A 21,388-nucleotide genomic window follows, 5' to 3' on the forward strand; every position below is an offset into this window, starting at 1 on the left:
CTCATAATACCTTCTTAATAATGGTAAAATTGATCTTTAAAACTTGTATCTTTTTAAAGAGCAATTTTATCATCCTTAAAAAGGTAATAAGAAGTACCACTGTTTTCTATGTAAAAAACAGTTATATCTCATGGTATCTTCTTAAAAATGGAAAAAATGCTTTTTTTTAAATGAACATTTTCCTATTCTTGTAGAGGACCATAAGATACTACTGTTTTCCATGTAAAATTTAGTACCTTGTAGTATTTAAGGTACTAAGTTACTAAGAGATACCAAAATTTTATATAGAAAATAGTGATATCTCCTGATGCTTTTAAAATTGCTCTTTTTAAATAAAGTTAACCTTTACTCCTTCTGCTCCCTAATATAAAACTTCGCTACATTCATATAGAGTCATATATAAATAATATACAACAATTGATAAATAAATTTAGACACAACTAAAACGTCTTACAATATGAAATAAAGGGGTGAAAATAATTCGTATTAATTTAAAAGGTTGCATAATTATTAATAATTCTGCTGTGACATTTTATCATCAAATATATTTTAAGTGTGATCTATTATGTGCATATTTGTATACATATTTTGAATAAAATATATGATCATATAAAAGTTAATTAGGTCAAATAAAAAGGTGAAGGTATAATTAATTCGAGATAATAAATTAAATTGGACGGCAGCCAATATATAACTTGCTTGCATTTTGATACATGAATTGATTAGCTTTATGAATAACGCATTCATGATTTGGTGCGTGTCACGGGTGTATTGCATAATTTTGTCGTGTCTCCCTTCCCGGCTAGACGCCAGCCAATATGTGACCATCTTTGCATGCTATCTACCGGAAAGCATATTCGTCGAGAAAATGATTCAAGGTTGGTGGTGATTAGGCATGACAATCTTATATTCTTATTTCAACCATGATATCTTATGTATTATACTCCATGATATCTTATGTATTATACTCATTTCCTTAACTAATATTCACAGCTACTTAATACTCCCTCCGTCACTTGTATTTTTATTTCATTTGACCATTCGACTTATTCATTTTTTGCAAATATACAAAATCATGAGTCACACTTAAAATATTTTTAGTAACAAGTCAAATTAAAAAAGAATCAATAATTACATAAATTGTTTGAATAAAACAAATGTTTAAAAGTATATTTAAAATTTAACGGCATCAAATAAAAAAAAGTGGGGAAGTACATTATTTGCCAAAAAAAAGGCTTGGTGCCATCATTGGTAGGGCCAAATCAATGCTTTGGTAGAGTCTGGTTGCTTGAATTAATTGTGTCTTTGCTTATTTTAATATTGTTAGTGAAGCTTAAGCTTAAAAAACAAAACAAAACAAAAGGGCAGCCCTTATACATACGAGGGGAAAACAACATCCTCAGAATCAGTCATTCTTGAGAAAGAATCTTAGGGGGTGGTGGATTGGTTTTTTTTAATAAAAAACTAAACAGTGTATTTGCAAATAAAAAACAATTTGTTAATAAAACTTTTATATATTTGTTTTCAATGGTCTAAAAATCAAGGCCAAAAAATAAACCACAACCCTAAATTTAAGTTTGAAAAATCAAATTTTGGCTCATAAGCATAAGTAGAAACAAATTTATATGAGGATGTTAAAATTTCGAAAAATTATTATTCTTTTGGAATTCATGAATTTTGTAAGACGCATGATTTAATTCAAAATGGAGCTCCTCAAAAAATATTTGAAATTCCCGCATTTCAATGAGGCCTTAACGGGCTTTAATTCAATGAGGCCTTAACGTCAGCTAAAACAGTCAAAAAAATGAGTGAAAAGTACTTTGAGACCTTTTTTTAATGGATTATATGAGTTTATTGATATACATTTCTGATATTTCGGTTAAAGGCCGAAAAACATGGTCTTCTTTTAAGTTTAGGGATCTTTTATGGACTTTTTCTGAGAAGAAAACAGTGGGTTTCCGCAAGGCTGTTCAGGCCCATCAAGGACTAGGCCCATTCGCAACCTCTTCTCGTACACAAGGGAGAAGCAGTTCACAATTCCGGTCTCCTCCATGTCGACGTCGTCACCGGCGACGCCGCCGTCCCAGCCGCCGCCGCAGCCGCCGCAGGAGCTCGACCTAGACGCCTTCCTCCCCTCGTCCCCCGCCTCCTCCGCAGCCTCGGAATCTGATGGAGACGGAGACGATCACCGGCGCGCCGTCGACGACCTCCTCCTCCTCCTCTCGTCGTCCGACTCCGACACCGACGAGCCACCCGCTAGACCAATCACCAGCAGCACCCAGCTCAAAACCCTAGCCAGCATCCGAGCCCCGGCTCCGCCCCCTAAACCTTCGCTCTCGCCTTCCCCATCCGCCTCACCTAGGAGATCCACATCCGCCTCGCCGTCGGCGACACTGACCTCCCTCGTGTCGAGAACCTTCTCGAACAACGCCGCTTCGTCTTCCTCGTCGAAGCCACTCCCTTCGCTCTTCCGGGGCGTCCGTCCCAGCCCCAAGCCTGGCGCCGCTCTCGCCGCAGCTGCCGCCGCGTCCCGCGCCGTCCTCACCCCCCATGCGGCTGCCATTAAGTCCCGGCGTTCCGCCTCTGCGCCCATCGAGAGGCTTCTAGACGAAGGCTCCGGCTCCGGCTCCGAAGCCTCCGAGGAGCTCCCTTCCTCTGGAAATTCGGAGGCGGGAGTAGCGGAGAAGGCTAATGCGGATGTGACCGAGGAAGCTGCCAGTGGGATTGGTGATGAAGAATTGGAAGCGGAGAAGCATGGAGAAGAAGTGCGGTTCGAGGAGAAATCTGAGCCCATTGAGTCGGTGGAAGAAGTTGCTGCGGCTTCTGCTGTTGGTGAGAATATCAGCGAGCATGAGCAACTTGGAGCAAGTTCGGCACAAACTGATCAACCTGTGGATCAAATTGGTCTCGCTGATGAGGAATGTGTCAATGACCAAATTGCTGATGAAAATTTCACAGAATTTGGTGGTGCTGGGGATCAAGCTGGGGCTATCTGCAAGAAAAATGTTGATGATGATCTGGAATTTGAAAGATCCGAAACGTCCGTGGAAGAGCAATTGGAATCTGAGAGCATTATTGATAAGGTAATTGAAGAGAGGTTGGAGATTAGCAGGAAAGCTGAGCAGACAGCGGAGAAAAAGCCTAAGGTGTCGATGAAACCATTGGAGCAGGCGGAGGAGCTTGAGAAGAGGCAGGCTTCTTTTGGGCAGCACTGGGAGGAAGGAGCAGCAGCACAACCCATGCATCTGGAGGGGATTGGAAGGGGCCAACCAGCTATTGGTTACATGCAGATTGAGGTTGACAACCCTATAACTCGTGCCATGTCCTCCTCGTCATTTGGGCAGGACCATGGTTCTCCCCAGGTGCTGACAGTTCATAAGAGCTATATAGCGCTGGGCATGTCTAAAGGATCTGTCATTGTTATACCAAGCAAATATTCCATCCACCAAGCTGATGATACAGATGCAAAGGTTAGTCGCTGGTACCGGCGTGAATAACTATTATATTTGGTTAATGCTATAAGTGGAATGTTATTTAAGATGATTCAGTGTTTCCTAGGCTTAAAGATGAATCTTTAGATAACACTTAGTGCTAGACATATTGGAATTCTTGCTTTCGTTGAGTTGAAAATAAGGATGTCCACCCTGTACTAGTGGTTCTGAAGTTTCATATACATGATTCCAGATGCTGTTCTTTTGGAACCAAGGTGAGAAAACTCAATCACCGGTGACTGCCATGTGCTTCAACCAGCAAGGCGATCTTCTTCTAGTAGGATATGGTGATGGTCATATGACAATCTGGGATGTACAGAAAGGTACAGCTGCAAAAGTCATATATGGTGAGCACACGGCACCTGTAGTGCATGCTTGCTTTATCCGCCAATCTAAAGCCATTACTGGTGATTCAAAAGGGCTAGTGCTGTTGCACACATTTTCCATTATCCCAGTAATTAATCGCTTGACCATTAAGGGAACCCAGGTATGGATCATTATTTCCAGCATGTATATGTTAACTTACTTGATCCCCTATGGAATTTATGCCTGGCCTGATAAAACTTAGCTACAATTTGCCAGCGCCTTTTTGATGGAAATACCGGAATTGTGCTCTCAGCCTGTCCTCTTCTAGTGGATGAATCATTTGGTTCTAGCAACTCATCCACCCAGGGAAACCTGACAACTTCTTCCGGTGGTCTTAGCAGCATGATGGGAGGTGTTGTTGGAGGTGTAGTTGGAGTTGATTCTGGATGGAAGTTTTTCAATGAAGGTTCTTCTCCAGTGGAGGATGGTGTAGTGGTGATGTTTATTATGCACCAACATGCTCTTGTGGTATAAACCATTTATATAATTCTAGAAGCATTTTATAATTTTTTTTTGCTGTATGTATTATGTGAGCCCATTACTATCTTAAATCTTTAGTTATGATGTTCTGTGTTTATCCTGTTAGGTTAGGCTCCGTACCAATATTGATCATGTTGACCATATTGAAACCTTCTCTAGACCAGATGGAGCACGAGAGGGCTCTATTGCATATGCTGCATGGAAATACACTACATTCTCGAGTGATTCACTGTCCATAGGTAAGATTAGACGTCCTTATCTATGGGCAGATTGCCACGTTATCTTTTCTATGTTGTATTTTCATGGACTGACTAATATGGAACACTGTAGATGACGAACAAGTATCATGGCTTGCACTTGCATGGGATCGTCAAGTTCAAGTGGCAAAGTATATTAAATCAAAGATGATTAAACATAAAGAATGGAAGATTGACAGTGCAGCGATTGGTGTTGCCTGGTTAGATGATCAGGTATGGTAAAAGCTAACATTTCTGTAATCCAATTAGCATATACTCCTTTTCTAGGTGTAAAATCACATCACTGTTTTTTTCTCCAGATGTTGGTTGTCCTTAATTTGAGAGGGCAGCTCTGTTTGTTTTCCAAAGATGGCAATGAACTTCGCAGGACTGTATTTGTTCTTGATGGTTTTGTCTTCGATGACAGCATACTATACCATACACATTTCTCTAACAGGTTTGGTAACCCAGAGAGGCATTTTAACAATTCAGTAGCAGTAAGAGGTGCTACAGTGTATATTCTTGGGCCAAATTTCCTCACAGTTTCCCGACTTCTTCCATGGAAAGAGAGGATTGAAGCACTAAAGAGAGCTGGCGATTGGATGGGTGCACTGGACATGGCAATGAAACTTTATGATGGCCAGACCCAGGGTGTCGTTGATCTCCCGAGAACAGTTGATTCTATACGAGAAGCCATAATGCCATATTTAGTAGAGTTGCTGCTATCATATATACATTATGTATTTGAATACATTTCAATTGCTTTGTCAAGCCATAGTGGAAAAGGGGGTGCATCAGATGGCCTGGTAGATGCCGATAGATCCCTGCTGACACAGAGAGAGGAACAGTATGCACGTGTAGGAGGGGTTGCAGTTGAGTATTGTGTTCATATTGGACGAAATGACATCCTTTTTGACACAGTCTTTTCTAAGTTTGTTGCTGCAAAAAGTGGAGGTAAGTGTAACCTTTCCTTTTGGTTTAGCTTTGAAATTTGTTTTGTTCATGCCATGTGAAATACCTGTGGAAGTTGATGCAGTCCTCCCTTATGCATTGAGTGTATCTAGATCTTCTGTGATACTTACTGTGATCTTCCTTAATTTATTGCCTATTGTTTGCATATGTCTTGTGCCAGTTGGTTAGATGGTGCAGGTACATGTTTTTGTTATTAAATTGCTGCTATAGCTTGACAAAACTGACATGACGTTGATAACAGGTATGTTTCTGGAGGTGCTAGAGCCCTATATATTGAAGGATATGCTTGGCTCTTTGCCGCCTGAGGTGAGCTACATCAAGGGTTTACTAATGTTAGCGTAGAAAGTCTTCAAATGACTAAACATTTCTGCCAATCTGATTTGCAGATTATGCAAGCACTCGTAGAGCATTATAGTAGCAAAGGGTGGTTGCAACGAGTTGAACAATGCATTCTTCATATGGATATTTCTTCATTGGATTTTAATCAGGTATACATAGTTTGCATTTAAGAAGTGTAAGAAATACATCTGTCTTATCTGGCATGTTCTGTTGCATATATCGACTGATAAAATAACATGCCTAATAAATTTTTTCAACTTATTTTGTTTCCAATGTTGTAGTTTCAAGTTCGGTCTGTTTAACCTGATTTGTTATGCTCTGTTCTATTCAGGTAGTCAGACTATGTCGTGAACACGGATTATATGGTGCATTAATTTATTTGTTTAACCAAGGTCTTAAAGATTTCCGCACGCCTCTAGAGGAGCTTTTATCTGTCATTCAGAACACTAGTAGAAAAGAAGGTGCTTCTACTTGGTAAGTCATTTTGTGGCCACTGGTCAGTAGGAGTGGTATAAAATCCCATAAAATTATGTTTGTAGATAAGATGATGTTAGATGAGCATAATTTCATTATTCTGAAGTTCCTGATAGATGTTCAGGAAAAAATGATTTGATAAGAGTGATAAGTATCTTAGTAAAGTAAGTAAACACCATGACCATAGGTAATATATACTACTATATAAGTTGCATATATGTAACTTGAACATAACAGTTTCATTATCCTGAAGTATTTGATAAAATTACGTTCAAGTAAATTATATTAATCAGTCAAAAAATAGCATTAATTACCTTGGTTTTACTTGGATGATTGAGAATGTAACTTGATGGTCTTGACAATATTTTTTTTATATAGAAAATTCCTTTATACATGAGCATGTACAAAATGGCTGATAGTATGTATCGGCAAAGATTAATTTTTTGCAAATGAATAACGCAAGTATGAACAATACTATGTGGCTGGACTTGCTTAGTTTTAAGTGCTATACATGAAGTGATTATACTTTTGTAGTACCTTACTAGTACTGCACATGTAGCTAATCTCTTACCCTATAAGTATTTTTTGTTGAAACAGCTACAGGATGCTTGTTTACCTGAAGTATTGCTTTCAGGGCCTAGCATTTCCTCCAGGTTAGCATCTATATCATTTGTGAAAAATAGTTTACCATCTCATGAATTCAGCTAGGCTAGTAGTTGGACCGTAAACTGGCTAGTAGTTGGACCGTAAACTATGTTTTCCCTGTGCTATACTGCTGTGTCTTTTGTTAGGCCTGAACTTGTGAATTGAGAGATGCGCTGATAAAGCTATATGTTAAGCTTAACTACTTTTATAAAATTAGAGAATTCAGTTCTACCATGAGATACACAGGTACTGGGTCATTCTCATAAGGATGTCCACTTGGGATACACATGAAGTTGATGTATAGAATGTTCTTATAAGAAGAGTAAATTGCACTTGGGCTAGATTTTTAATTACCTAGGATTCATACTGGACTAGGTATTAATAGATCTTTTCACTTTGGATTAGGGTTTCTTTCCAAACTTTCATTTTGGACTAGGGACCCCACATGTTAGTGTCTAGCAAATCATCTTCTTCCTCACTCAACACCGCTAGATTCAAGCTCGTAAGACCCTCATGCTGACGAGTTCATTTTCTTCCCCACCAACAAGTTCCTCACCTCAGCCTCTCGCTTCCTGCCACTGGTGGTGCTCGAGCTCGACTGTATGACCTCAGCCCCCCAAGCTCAACCTACTTTTGACGCATCATGGAGCGGGCACCAGTGGACCGCACCGGTGGTTGCCGTCCGTGAGCCGTGTGCTCACCGATCTGAACAAGCTTGCACTCACTGCTCATCACCTCCCTTCCCTGCCCACCATATGTCAAGTTCGGAGGTCCTCTCATCCCAACAATTCCATAAAAGAGGCTGCTCCTTGTTGGATGGTTCAATCCAGCTCATGTCACACTGCCTCAAGGACGACAAGGAGCTGCATGCTGCTTCTTTTGCTGATGAGCTCGTCAGGTTTGTTTAGAAGCTTGAGTTCAAAAGAAAGGGAAGAGATAGAAATGAAGTGGTTCAGTGTGAAAAATTGCAAACTTAACTGGTATAAAGTGAAAATGCTATCTTATCCCTAGTCCAAATTGCAATATAGGTAAACATAAGTGGCCCATGGTAATTTACTCTTAAAAAATAGATCTTGATGGGACATTCCTACATGATTTATTTTTCAGGGCATGGGATGATTCCCCAATCCCGCCTTCATGCAGTACGAGAAGAACTTTTGCAATTTTTGCTTGAGGAGTCGAAGACTTTCAGTACTGAAGTATACAAGGGCTTCCAATCCTCATGCGGAAAATGCCCAAACATATGCTATCTACTATGGATGGATACTGAAGCTGCTTTGGAGGTTCTCAAATGTGCCTTTGCACATGAAAGATTTGAAACTAGAGATAACCCATCTAGTACTCCTGATGCACGTGTCTCAGAGGATGGAAACAATAGTAATATTGGAAGTCCTGAGAATGAAAATATTATGTTACAGAATGTAGTGGACACCATTGTGGATATTGTTGGTTTGGAAAATGAGGCTATTCACTCAGTTTCTGGATCTGTTGAGTCAGAAATTTGGCCTTCAGAAGACTTTGGTCATCTTATCGAGTTTGTGTCTTCTTTTGTTTCCCACAAAAGGGCAAAAGCATCTCAAAGAGTTGTTAGGCACATTCTCAGATATCTTACTTCATCCACTATCCTCTCATCTGATGACAAGAAAACATCAACTCATCAGAAAGAAAAGGAAGTTCTTCAGCTCTTCGATGCAGTTCCTCAAATTGATTGGAATTCCGATTATGTGTTGCATATTTGCTTAGACGCTCACTTTCACCAGGTTCATGAACATTACTCTTTGAAAGTTAACTGTTACGGTACATGCTCACAAATAACTTGCCTATGACTGAATAATCTTGTTATTATACAGGCCTGTGGATTGATATATATGACCAGAAAGCAAAATTTGGCTGCTTTAGAAAGTTACATGAAGGATACACTAGAACCATTCCATGCTTTTATCTTCATTAACAAAAAACTATCCGAATTGGCAGATGACGAAGCTTCATCATTTCGTTCCTCAGTAATATCTCATTTTCCTGAGCTTGTCAAGCTAAGCAGGTGAAATTTCTAATTCATCTAACAAGTAGATCATATTCCTCAACTAGATTTATGCCTGCTTGTGTGTATTTCTATTGAATGTGCTCATTTTCTTCTCTATGCCTTTTCTCAGGGAGTGTGCATTTGTCTTAGTCAATGATCACTTCCACGATGAGATCCAGCAAATATTGTCCAAGCTTCATTCTGATCACCACAGCCTCTTTCTTTTTTTGAAAACTGCAATTGAAGTGCACTTGTCGGGAAAACTGAATTTCAGTGAGCTTAGTACCAGAAACAATAGCACGGTGGAACTTCAATACTCATCTCGTGAACTTGAATTTTATATACAAAGACTTTTAAATCTTCCCAAGTTGTTGGACCGCAATCCTGTTATTGTGACTGATGAGTTGGTTGAACTCTATCTGGAGGTAAATCTATTGATTTTTTTTAAACCAAGTATGTCAAAGACTTCTTAACTGTTCAGGTCTTAGGTTTGATTGCTTGTTACAAGTGAAAAGAGTTCGGTGAAATGTCATGGCTGGGAAAAATGTTCTTTATGGCCACATCCAGTATTTATTTTTTCTCTGTAGAGCATAAACATGTCAATGGTAGAACATTAAAGGTACTTTGTCCATCATATTGCACATGGGGGTTTATTCTCTTGAAGGTTGAAGTCTTATGCCTTTTTTGAGCTTTGGAATCTGATTGTGTTTATAACTGTTAATAAAATATGTACTTTGCAGTTCTCCATTTTGTTGTGAATATACTATTTTGCTTTGTTTTTTAAGAGATGCAAAATTTGTCTTACTGATGATATTGAAAAATCCGATATTTGAAATTAATTGTCTGCAGTATGTAACTGAAATTTTCTAGCGATCAAAACAAATTTGTATGTTATCTTCATCCTAACTGTTACTAAACAAACCCTTATTGTACAGCTCTTGTGTCAGTATGAGCGAAGGTCAGTTTTGAAGTTTCTGGAGACATTTGACAGTTACAAATTGGAGCGGTGTTTGCATCTTTGTTTAGATTATGGAGTTACAGATGCTGCTGCATTCTTGCAAGAGAGAGTTGGTGATGTTGGGAGTGCACTGGTACTTATTCTAGCAGGTCTTGATGAGAAAATCAGCCTATTTATATCTTCAGTGGAAAATGCTTTCTCTTGGATTGCATCAAAGAGTATATCTGAGATAGAGCAACCAGACGTTGTTTTAAAACTGAGTGAGGTCTTTCTTTTTTTAGCCCCTGTGTTTGATATAAATCACTTATACCTGCCTATTTATATATTACCTATACCTATACATATTCAACATATTTTTGTTTGTTTTGAAGGCTCATCCAGTGCTTGATGCATTACGTGCTGCCATCGGATTGTGTCAAAGGAATTCACAACGCTTAAACCCAGAGGAGTCCCAGTCACTTTGGTTCCAACTGCTTGACTCGTGAGTTATGCTACATATGATACTTCCTTGCATTATTCAGATTTATAAGCTACAAGTATAATTTTTGGCATCTCAGTTGCTGGTTTGCTAGTGGCACAAGTAACCATTATTTAGATGGCCTGATATTTTTCCTTGTTCCTAGGGATATGATCCCATGACATATTGCAAGCTGTGCTTTTTTACCAACATACTGCTGTTCTATCCCTTTCCCTGAAAATTGTACTGTTCAGTTTTATCACTGAGGCATGCTCTTAAACACCTTTAGGGAGTTACTATGTATACTTAAAATCCAAATATGGAGAGTAAATTTGGTATCCACATACATATGCATGCCATTGAGAGTGTTGGAGATGAACTGATGATGCCAAATTGTATCTAGTGAACTGTTCCTACAGACGCATCAGTTTATGAATAGTCATAACAAATAGTAACATGATCAGTTCTTTTAACCATAATTTTGAATCTAGACAAATCAAGCAAGCCCTTAAATATGTCCTCATGACAAAGTTTCATTAGATTAATCTACATATTTAAAAGGATATAACCAACCTATAATTGTGAATTGCATAAGCTTTCTTTATAGTTGTCCGTTTCTGTCATGTTTGTGGCTTGTTGTGGTCATACAAAAATGTCTTGTGTTCTCATAAATGTATTGACATCAATATTGTTACATTATCAATTCAGCTTCTCAGAGCCCCTGAAAAAATTGTACGGAAGCAAGGATGTACATGAAAAAGGTGTGAGGCCCAATGGGAGTGAAACGTTGAATAGACAGCCAAAGGACAAAGGATTCTCACAAAAAACAAGGATTTCGGTTTACCAAAGGTGCTTGAATGCACTGCGGAGAGTATTTTCACAGTTTGTTGGAGAAATAATTGAGGCAATGGCTGGACATATACCCCTACCAGCAATCATGGGAAAGCTATTATCTGACAATGGGAGTCAAGAGTTTGGTGATTTTAAGCTTGTTATACATAGAATGCTGTCCATGTATCTTTACGAAAAAAGAATACTGGTATGTCCATATTTATTTTATTCCATATGAAATTTTTTATTCCATATGAAATTTACTTAGTGCTATAACAGATCAGCAATTTCATGCTTTAGGCACTCCCATGCTGCTGTAATGTAAAATCATTAGGAAATTCCATGCTGCTGTTGCATTGAGTGGTCACACCATGTCCTGGAGTACACGTTGCTTACAATGGTCGGCAGACTTTAGTGTTTTTAAAATTGAACACTTGTTTGCTACTCCAATTATTGGGGTAAATAACGTTGTATATTTTGTTTGATAGAAAAGAGTTTCTAGCTCCCCTGATACCCTTTTCAGGAAACAATAGGGGTGCACCGTACTGAAGATATATATATTGCTCCGCTGATACCTTATGCATCTGCCTGCAGGAAACTGCCAAGTCAGTAATTGAGGATGATTCATTCTATACCTTGAGCTTACTAAAGAGAGGGGTTTGTCATGGATTTGCGCCGCAGACTTTTGTATGTTGCATATGCAACTGCTCTCTTTCGAAAGAAAGTGCTATTTCAGCGATACGAGTATTCAGTTGTGGACATGCAACTCATATCCAATGTGAGTCCGAACAAAGCAAGTCATCGAACAGGGATTCCAAAAATGGATGCCCAATTTGTCTTTCAACTAGTAATACACAAGCTTTGAACAAATCACCTATATATGAGAATGGGCTAGGGAAACATTTTGGGTCTGAAAGCGAGGTATTGCATGGCACCTATCATACCCATGAAACAGACCATGTCGAGAGATCTCGTGGGCTTCAGCAGATGTCACGGGTAAAAATATGGATGCATTGTCCATTTCTTACCACTTGTATCATACATCTCTCAATTGCATGCAGAAGTTCTCCAGTGAGTAAAACTGATTTCAGTTATAGTTGGAAGCCTTGATCAAGTTATAACCTTTCCCTCTTGTAATGAATATGACAATCTACCCACTTTTAGTACATATCAAATTTACTGTGAAATCTAAGTTAATTTCTAAGTTTTACAGGTTCTAAGTGAACATGGCCTAGAGTACCGTAATAAGTCTATAATAACACATTGGTTCTCTTTTTTGCAGTATGAAATACTGAATCATCTTCAGAGGCCACAGAACTCTTTGCATGTAGAAACTGTATCTCCACTGAAACTTTCACCACCAGCAATATATCATGAAAAGATACAGAAGAGAACAACCACGGTGGGAGAATCCAGCAAGCATCCAGTTAGAACTGAAAAACCCCAGATAATATGGCAAATGAAGAATCCAATATCAAGAAAATCAGGGAACCGACTTCTGCCAAAGTCAAGCATATTGAGTGAGTCCGTGCTTCACATTGATTAAATAAATATCAATGGCACTCTGTGCACTTCATTTTGAAAAATTTTCCTCTGTTTATGTTTTTTTTGTTCTTTTGTAGGTTCTCAGAATAATCAATTACGATAGTGTAAATATTACTATAAATTTGACAATTTTTACAATGGTAAGTGGTAAGTCTGTTGGTATAGTTTTATCTGTTTTTATCGTGCACACAATCATTATTGCAATCAATTTTAAATCCATTCAAAACAGATTTAATTTGGCGTTGTGGCTTTTGGAAAACCATATTATATTGCTTAACAAAGTTTCTTGATCCCTAGCAAAGCACAATGCAAGACTTAAACTGAACCTTACATTTTTCTGTAACTTGATAAGGATTGTAATATATCATCTATGTTGACCTAACTGAACTATTTAGAACCCTCGTTATCACCATGATCAAGAGAAAATGTGACCAGAGGAGACCTGGAATTTGGAAATCAATGAAGACATGCAAAACGAATGCACATGGAATAAGAATTGAAATTGCTATGTCTGGAATAAGCTTGAAAATAGATAGGAGTGTCTTGATTTATTCACGTCCTGTATTTTTAAACTGTTTGGATTATATAATGGGATTGTCAATTTCTATTGTACTTGTTTGTACATGATCCTTAATTCCTCATCGATTTGCTCTATTGTTAATTTGAAATACTCCCTCTGTTTTTTTAGGTTTGACACCGTTAATCTTTTTGATATACGTTTGACCATTTATCTTATTTAATTTTTGTATAAATATGCAAAAATATAAATCATGCATGAAGTACTTGTAATGATAAAATAAATCACAAAAATATGATAATTGCTTATTTTTTTAATAAGATGAATAATCCAATGTTTGTCAAAAAGTTGATGGGCATCAAACATTAAAAACCGAAGGGAGTAAAAGATTTGCTCGATTGCGGGATAATGATCCTTTTATTTGTTCCCTGCTGAAACCAGATTCGAGCTGATAACTGATTTGCTTTACGCCATCATGGTTGTTGAAGCTTCAACTTATCATTGATTTGCCAAATGTGGTCGTGCTGCTCCTCGGTACTCGATTCTCATCGTGGTGATACATTAAAACTGTTTTGAGTAGGGCAATTCTTCTCTCACGGTAAGAGTTAGGAGATAATAGCATCTTTTTTTCTTCAGCTGGTTAATGCACTTCTTTCTGTCTTACACCGTTTCTTAATTTGATCATGTTTCAGCTAGGGAGACGAATTGCAAATCCCAAGGCTAGGCGGGAGCAAAAAACCCTGAAAGGCTGTAACTTTAGAACACAAGATGTGATAGTAAATTTTTGTGGGGGCAGTTCATCGTAATAGAAATTTGTACAGAGACGAACACATGATGACGCCATCCGCACTTCTTTTCCTTTTTGTAAACTGTGAGGTACACAGGAGCGCTGGCATGTATAGCAAATGAGATACTAAAAATCAGTTAGTTACATGATTTTTGATCAACCGGTGTTGCTGCAAAATACAACCACCATTTCATACTAAAGTCATTTTGGGTTTGTAATAAGTTAAACTTCAAGTTGGATCATTCTTTATAGTACATTTATTTTGTGTTGGAAATATTGCTATGTTTTTTTTAAAATAAATTTGGTTAAACTTGAAATAAGTTGTACCTAGGATAAATCTAAAGGGAATTGAAATATAAAACCGAGGAGTATTGTTTAGGCTTGCTGTTTGCTAAACAATATCATATTTTTAGTCTCGCAGCAAACTGCTGTAACAACAAAATCACCATAAAGTTTTTATGAACTCGCATTCACAGCTAGTCAGCCTCCAAGCAAACAGGAGAGGCTTTCCAATAAAAATCTAAATCGCAAAGGAACAGCATTGGCAGGAAGGAACCTCTGGATTTTTCTTTTTTAAAAAGGAGCTGTGAACCCCATGATTTGTTGTCAACGTTATGGAAAAGTGTGTGTATTACGACTTGTGACGTGTAACCACAGATTTTTATGGTTCATATTTAAATCTCAAGTAAATTCAGCTATAACTAAAACAATAAAATTCAAATAGAGAAAAGAAAAACCAAACATGGTAGTATACAGCCAATAATTGCTATAAGTACATACTAATATGCATTTGGGTAGAGCCGGTAAAACATTAGTATCTTAATATATAAGATTATATATGCCATATACTACCTCCGTCCTATAATAATTTTATTTTTCGTTTTTTCGTGTCCAACGTTTGACCATTTGTTTTATTTAAAAAATTTGTAAAAAAACTTTAAAAAATTAGTCAAGCATAAAGTACTATTCATGTTTTATCATTTAGTAAGAATAAAAATATTAATCGTAAAAAAATTCAAATAAGACGAAGAGTCAAAACATTGTATCAAAAACTGAAAAATAATCTTATTTTTGGGATAGAGGCAGTAAGTTATATGGCTATGTTTTTATAACTTTGATCATAAATAGGTGGTTTTCCTTCTTTATAAATTAGACATCCATTTAAAGTTGGTTAATAAGGATGGAGTTAATCACACCATATTGGTAGTCACGTTCTTTACCATAATAATAACGTCGTTACATACACTGTCACGTGGATCTATAACACATGATAGCCGTTAGATTGCTCCCATCGGTTCACAGTTACAACGGCTTATAAGCTAAAATTTGAATTTTAGAACTTAATTTTAGTCTTGATTTTATTATTTTTTCATCATGTTTTTTATAACTTTCAAGTTACTATTTTTAGTTACTATGCACATATATATAAAAGTTTTACTTTGGGCTGTAAAAACATGTCATCACTTTTTCTTCTAAAAAGCTAAATAATGGGAGCCCATATGTTGGGGATCCAAGCCTAGTTCCAGGGTTAAACGAGGTGGTTACAGTCTCAAATGATCAAATCGCATCGGCCGTCGGGCGAAGGGTACGTCCGGGGAATTTACCGGCGGCGATGGCGCGCATGCAGCCGGACGCGGAGCGCGAAGTTGACCGCCTCCAGCTCCGCCACCCTCCTCCTCATGGCCGCCACGGCGAGCTCAAGCTCCTCCCTAAGCGCTGCCGCGTTCTCGTTGTGCACGACAGTGGCCTCGCGCGCGGCGACGGCGGCCTCGATCACCCCTAGGATCCACGACGCGCGGCTCCTGGCGTCGGCCTCGCCGGTCGCCGCCGCCATGTGCTCCGCGACGGCGCCGGAGCACTGGACCGCCACGGCGCCGCTGCCGTCCCGCGCAGCGCGAGTGATCCGCGCCGCCAGCGCGTCCCTGGCCTGCACGGTCGCGTCGAGGCCCTCGCCTTCGGAGGCGGCGAGGCAGCAGGCCTCGAGTTCCCGGGGCTCGGCGTCAGGGAAGATGCGGCGGAGGGCGTCGTCTAACTGCAGCGGCCCCTGCGCCGCCACCTCGCCGTCGCATGGCGTTAAGCGGACGCGCTTGGCGGTGGGGCAAGGCGGCGCGTCGGCGCTGCGCTTCCGCTCTGGGGCAGCCATGGCAGAGTGAAGAAACCTTGATCGGCTACTCCCGCGTCAAATAAAAAGGTGAGTATAGGCCATTGGCGCCATGTCCGAATCCGAATCCCCAATTCGATTCGGACTCGTCGAGAAGCAAAGCGGCAGAGTCTTTGATCCAGTACACAACACATAAAACTTTTCAACTTAGGAAAAAAATCCATCGTAATTCGAATTCATGTTAGAATTTGAAATACGAATACGAATATTAGGCCTCGTTTAGTTCCCAAAAAGTTTAAAAACATCACATCGAATCTTTAAACATCTAAATGAAACATTAAATATAGATAAAATAATTACACGGTTACGGACAAAATGAAGCATTAAAAACTAATTACACAGTTACGAACAAAATCATGAGACGTATATTTTAAACCTAATTAGTACATGATTAGACATACGTACTACAGTAATATGTGCTAATGGATTAATTTGACTCAAATAATTCGTCTCGCGGTTTCCAGGCGAGCCATGAGATTTGTTTTTTTTCATTCGTATCCAAAACCCCTTCCAACATCTGGTCAAACGTCCGACGTGATCCTTCTTTTAAAATTTTTTGGAATCTAAACGTGGTCTTATCCAAGCAGCGTTCCATCGGTTTTCACCACAACAGATACAGTATGTCGCTCGATTATCCATGACGAGCAAAACAAAATGTTTATATGATTTTGCGAGTCCTGTGAATGAATTAGTCCACATAGTAGTAGATTACATGAAACAAAGGCTCAGCGTAATATATATATAGTTGGAATTCTTTTTCCAAATGTAAAAGTACAGAACTTTTTACTCCATTGCCTCTCTTTCTCTTATCCAACAGCCGGCGTTGTATATACATCGAAGTCCTCCATCTGCTCTCAATGGCATGTGGGATGCCAAAGGCCAGCACCAGCCATTGGATCACCTCTTCCTCAGTTCAGTTCCTCCATGCCAGGACAGTGAGTGTGCCAGGGTTCACTTCATCAGATAGGCAGATTGGCTGGCTCAGAGGGTTTGTGACAGAGATCAGGTGCTACAATGTCTTCCTCTGCCCTACAAATTTCCGTGCAACTCCGAATATGAGAGCCTTGGTCAGCAGTCCTTGATCAAGAGTGCAAGCCAGAGCAACAGCTCCACCGAGCACAAGGAACCTTGCGACGTGGTTTTTCGCGGGTTTCTCTTCTGCTTCCACAATATCCGGTTGATCATCGTTGGATTCCAATCCACGGACAAAATTATCGCCGACCTTGGTATTAATGTGTGCCATCAAGGCACTCTTAGACAATGGTTCACCAGCAGCCTTGGCTTTCTGATAGGCCCGAAGTCCAGGTTCGATTCTCTTTACACACCCCCACATTCCCTGCCGAATGCCAATCTTTGCAATCTCATATGGAATACCCATGTCCTCATGGTGGAACAGGAGAACCTCACAGGCTGTAAATCCACCATTACCTCTTCTTGATTCCACTGTTAAAACAGAAGAATTTTTCAGCTACCAGACTGCCCACAAAGGGGAAAAAAACAGAGAAATATATCCACACTTCTTTTTGTTCAGACTCATTACTCAAGACAGTTTTAATTTCACCTCCTGACTCCTGAGGCTAAAAGGAAAACAAAACAGTAGAGAAAACTGGCTTACCAGCGCGGATGCACCAACTTGAATAGTATACATCAACTCTACGAGGTTTGTTACGACGTGGGATGGATGCACATGGCACGCCCTGCATAATGTTACACAAAGCACATGTAAATTTCTGAGCTAATCAACTCTGTGTTCACATGTACATTCTAGTGATCCGCACAATGCAAGGTGAACTTGCCTCAAGAGGCAAGACTATGATTATTTTACTCCTCCGTAAAGAAACACTGTTAACCTTGGATCAATGTAATAATCTCTATGACTAGAGATACATCCTACTGAATCACTTACGCAGGGTAAATATCCTAAACAACTTGAACCTAGGTTAGGTTCAACCTCCTATAGTAACAACAAAATTATTGTTAGAATCAAATGATAATGGCTAGGAGGAAAAGAATCCAAAATAATGTACATTGAACAAACATCAGCAAAAATACAGCTTATAGAGGATAGGCTAGCATAACAGTGGAGGATGAATAACATCTATACAAAAAGGGGGATGGGTTGTAGGAGGAAATTTATAGCTGAGATGGAAGACAAAACAGAAAGAGATGCCAGAAGAAGAAATAAGTGTACATGACCAAAGAAACCCTCCACACCCAACACCCAAAAAAACAATTTATGTTATTTCAGGAATGGAAGCAAGACAAAACTTCTGAAATGTGATCTGCGAACTGAATTTAAAGCTACAAGTGATTATTGGTTCTTTGATGAGATACAGGAGGCTAAAGAACACATCATTCAATTAATTACAACCAATAACCAGAACTGATATTTGACATATTTCTAAGTTTGATACCGGTGTAGCAAATTAGCATCTACTTCCTAGTCCTTCCTTGCTATATATTTAATGGCTATCCCTATTAAATATAACTTAATGGTAATGGGTGTTCCCATTTTGAAAAGAGGATTTGAGAATCTTTGCTGTCAACAACTCAACATTAAAATCAAAACTTTAATAATGTTAAGTCTGCATTCATAAGTGTGTCCCAAGGATGGAGAAATGGCCAGAAGTCAACATCATTAGATAAAGATAATGTTTAAAAAATATCAGCACACTTGAAAAACAACAGCTGGACTTTCTTTATGTGACCTCCCAGTATCACAAAAAAGTACAGTTATGCAGTAACCAAAGTGATGAATGCACCTAGCTCTGCCTATTCTTACAGAACAGGGCAAAGAAGTACGACTGTACAGCATAACTTACTTTGATAGGATCACTTCGTTTTGCATACATGTTCAAGCAGAAAGGCTCTAGATCAAAATTCATCCATAGAAGTTGAACATACGTATTTGAATTGTTGGGAAACGTAGTAATACAAGTTTGATGCACATAAATTCACTACGAACATCAAATATTCATATGCTAAGGATCAAGTGCAAGCTTTCCTACAACCCCCCACACTTAATACTAAAAATATTATTTAAAAGTATGTTTTTACCTTTGTAACACAATAGTATGCGCCTCCCAGTTTCCATATCCGACGAGCAATGATGTACTCCCTGTCACTACAGAAGAATGGGAACTGCAACAGCAAGAAAAATGTAGATGAATGAGAACAGTCAAAAATTACAAGCAGAATTCAGTCAATTTACTATCAAGCCAAGACAATCTACCTTGCGGACCCAATGCACTTTCATCGTGCCTGTTGTCTGACACTCTTCCAAAGTTTTATGGTAGATAAGCATATCATCCCACTTGTTGGACATCCGGAATTGATCGTCGCCGAAGAAATCCCTCACCTCCTCCGGATTTGCATTCTCAAATATAGTGCTGCTCTGGTATTGTGGAGGTCCAGTCTGATCACATCAAAGTGCCATTCAAGAAACAGTGAGAAAATTGGCAGCCATCGCCTCAAATCAACAATCACCAAAGAATTCAGTCCATGAAGTGTAGAATTCACCTGGGGATCCCTCCTCCATGCCTGGTAGGTCATGTTGGGCAGCGCCTTCTCCATCATTTTGATCCATGCCGGGCCGCCGTCCCTGCCCTCCACCAGCCTCCAGAGGTTCACTAGGTCATCCTTCCCCACCGCCAGCTCCTCGTTCGCCATCTCCGACGACCTGTCAAAGCCAAGGGGCACCGACAGGGTCAAAGACCACTCCAATTTCACATACCAAATCCACTGAAGTACGGCTTTGACACCGCACAACGCCACCGGCATTTCACCGAACAGCTCGCGAGCGTACGTACCCAAGCAGGGCGGGGCCGTCGTCCTGCCGCAGCTGCCCCGCGCCGGCGGCGCCGCCGATGTACTGGCCGAGCGGGACGCGGAGGCGGGCGGGGAGCTGTGCCCTCCAGAACTCCAGCGTGGCGAAGGACGGCGGCGCGGGGTGGCTGTCGGCGGTGGCGACGAGCCCGGCGGCCCAGCGCGGGCGCCACGCCCAGCCGAGCAGGAGGCCAAGGAGCGCCGCGGCCCAGAGCGGGCCGGCGAGCACGGCCATCTCGCAGGCCGCGCCCCACGCCGTCGGCTGCTCCAGGACCCTCGCCACCGCCGACAGCACGTACCCCATCGGCGGCGGGCGCGGGCGCGGTGGCCGGTGGCGGTGGCGGAGGCGGCGATTGGGTGGGGCGGAGAAAGGAATGGGCTTTGCGGCCTATCGAGTCGTGGAGAGGATTAAAGACTCGATTTTTATTTCCCTCTTGGCCTCTTTCTCCCTTTTCTTTTATTATTTTGGGTTTCTTTGGAGAGGCAAAAAGGTGTGGTGCATGACTAGTGATGTGTCCTTGAGGTGTGGACATGGTGCATGGACTTTTTGTTGCATCTCATTATGTTTTCATTATTTTATTTTTAGGAGAATTTTTAAAAGGACTTGACGGGAGAGTTTACTTAGGCCGCGTTTTTCTCCTCTGCTACTAACTCAGATTCTCTAGTTTTTCATACACACTTTCCAAACTGTTAAACATATGTTTAGGCAAAAATTTTCTATAAAAAATTGCTTTAAAATCATATTAATATATTTTATATTTTATATAACTAATAATTAATTAATCACGTAATAATCTTCTACGTCAGATAACTCATCTCCAGCCGAACGTAGCCTAGGACTAGTACTAGTTTAGGCCGTTAATGTAAGATATTTATTTTTTGAGAAAAAAGACTAATGAATGAATGGCACTATGGGGGTGAGGTGAGGTGATTTTTTAACAAAGCAATGTTGGTTGGTCAATCGCTTATATTTGTGTACAATAGTTAGCTTTTCTTAAGATGTTTGTTGACCCATATTAATAATGGTATTAGTCCTGGTTGATTGCTGTTGAGGAGTCATTTTCACAGGAGTGTTGTGCTCTCACGCTTGTTCCTTGAAGGCACAAAAGATGATCTAAAGATATCTAAACAGTTTGAAAAAAAAAAGAGGAAGTACATCCTCCATGGAGCTAAAATAAGATGTGTCATGTACCCTTTGGTAACGGTGAAAGGGCAATGGGTAAACTTTTGCAATCGAAAGCATATGCTACAGATGTCGATAATAACAATAGAAATTGACCT

General features: G+C 39.8%; 2 protein-coding genes across 5 annotated transcripts; one reads left to right on the forward strand and one right to left on the reverse strand.

Annotated features, from left to right (window-relative positions):
* The first annotated feature begins 2,050 nt into the window (after positions 1-2,050).
* On the forward strand, positions 2,051-14,389 carry LOC102715641. Of its 4 annotated transcripts, none has more exons than XR_005811097.1 (21): positions 2,051-3,470; positions 3,685-3,978; positions 4,074-4,325; positions 4,444-4,576; positions 4,668-4,807; positions 4,894-5,527; positions 5,787-5,851; positions 5,932-6,033; positions 6,216-6,358; positions 6,956-7,011; positions 8,111-8,763; positions 8,854-9,044; positions 9,157-9,451; positions 9,962-10,249; positions 10,356-10,465; positions 11,150-11,480; positions 11,867-12,268; positions 12,555-12,792; positions 12,895-12,964; positions 13,776-13,932; positions 14,027-14,389. XR_005811097.1 is itself a non-coding variant. In XM_015833750.2 (20 exons), exons 1-19 carry the CDS (start codon positions 2,052-2,054, stop codon positions 12,918-12,920), a joined length of 5,772 nt encoding a protein of 1,923 aa, XP_015689236.2. In that variant the 5' UTR covers position 2,051; the 3' UTR covers positions 12,921-12,957; positions 13,213-13,484. The 4 variants fall into 4 exon arrangements, 1 of the variants encoding a protein (XP_015689236.2); XR_005811096.1 differs by having other exon boundaries at positions 12,895-12,957; XR_005811098.1 differs by lacking the exon at positions 12,895-12,964.
* A 2,531-nt stretch (positions 14,390-16,920) lies between these two features.
* On the reverse strand, positions 16,921-20,411 carry LOC102714348. The gene is made up of 6 exons (XM_006648199.3): positions 20,092-20,411; positions 19,802-19,961; positions 19,515-19,697; positions 19,340-19,423; positions 17,898-17,979; positions 16,921-17,725 (listed from the first exon to the last, which is right to left on the reverse strand). Exons 1-6 carry the CDS (start codon positions 20,409-20,411, stop codon positions 17,292-17,294), a joined length of 1,263 nt encoding a protein of 420 aa, XP_006648262.3. The 3' UTR covers positions 16,921-17,291.
* Between the last annotated feature and the right edge of the window lie 977 nt (positions 20,412-21,388).

This window comes from Oryza brachyantha, chromosome 2 (genome assembly GCF_000231095.2).
Source record: "Oryza brachyantha chromosome 2, ObraRS2, whole genome shotgun sequence".
Taxonomy (NCBI): Eukaryota; Viridiplantae; Streptophyta; class Magnoliopsida; order Poales; family Poaceae; genus Oryza; species Oryza brachyantha.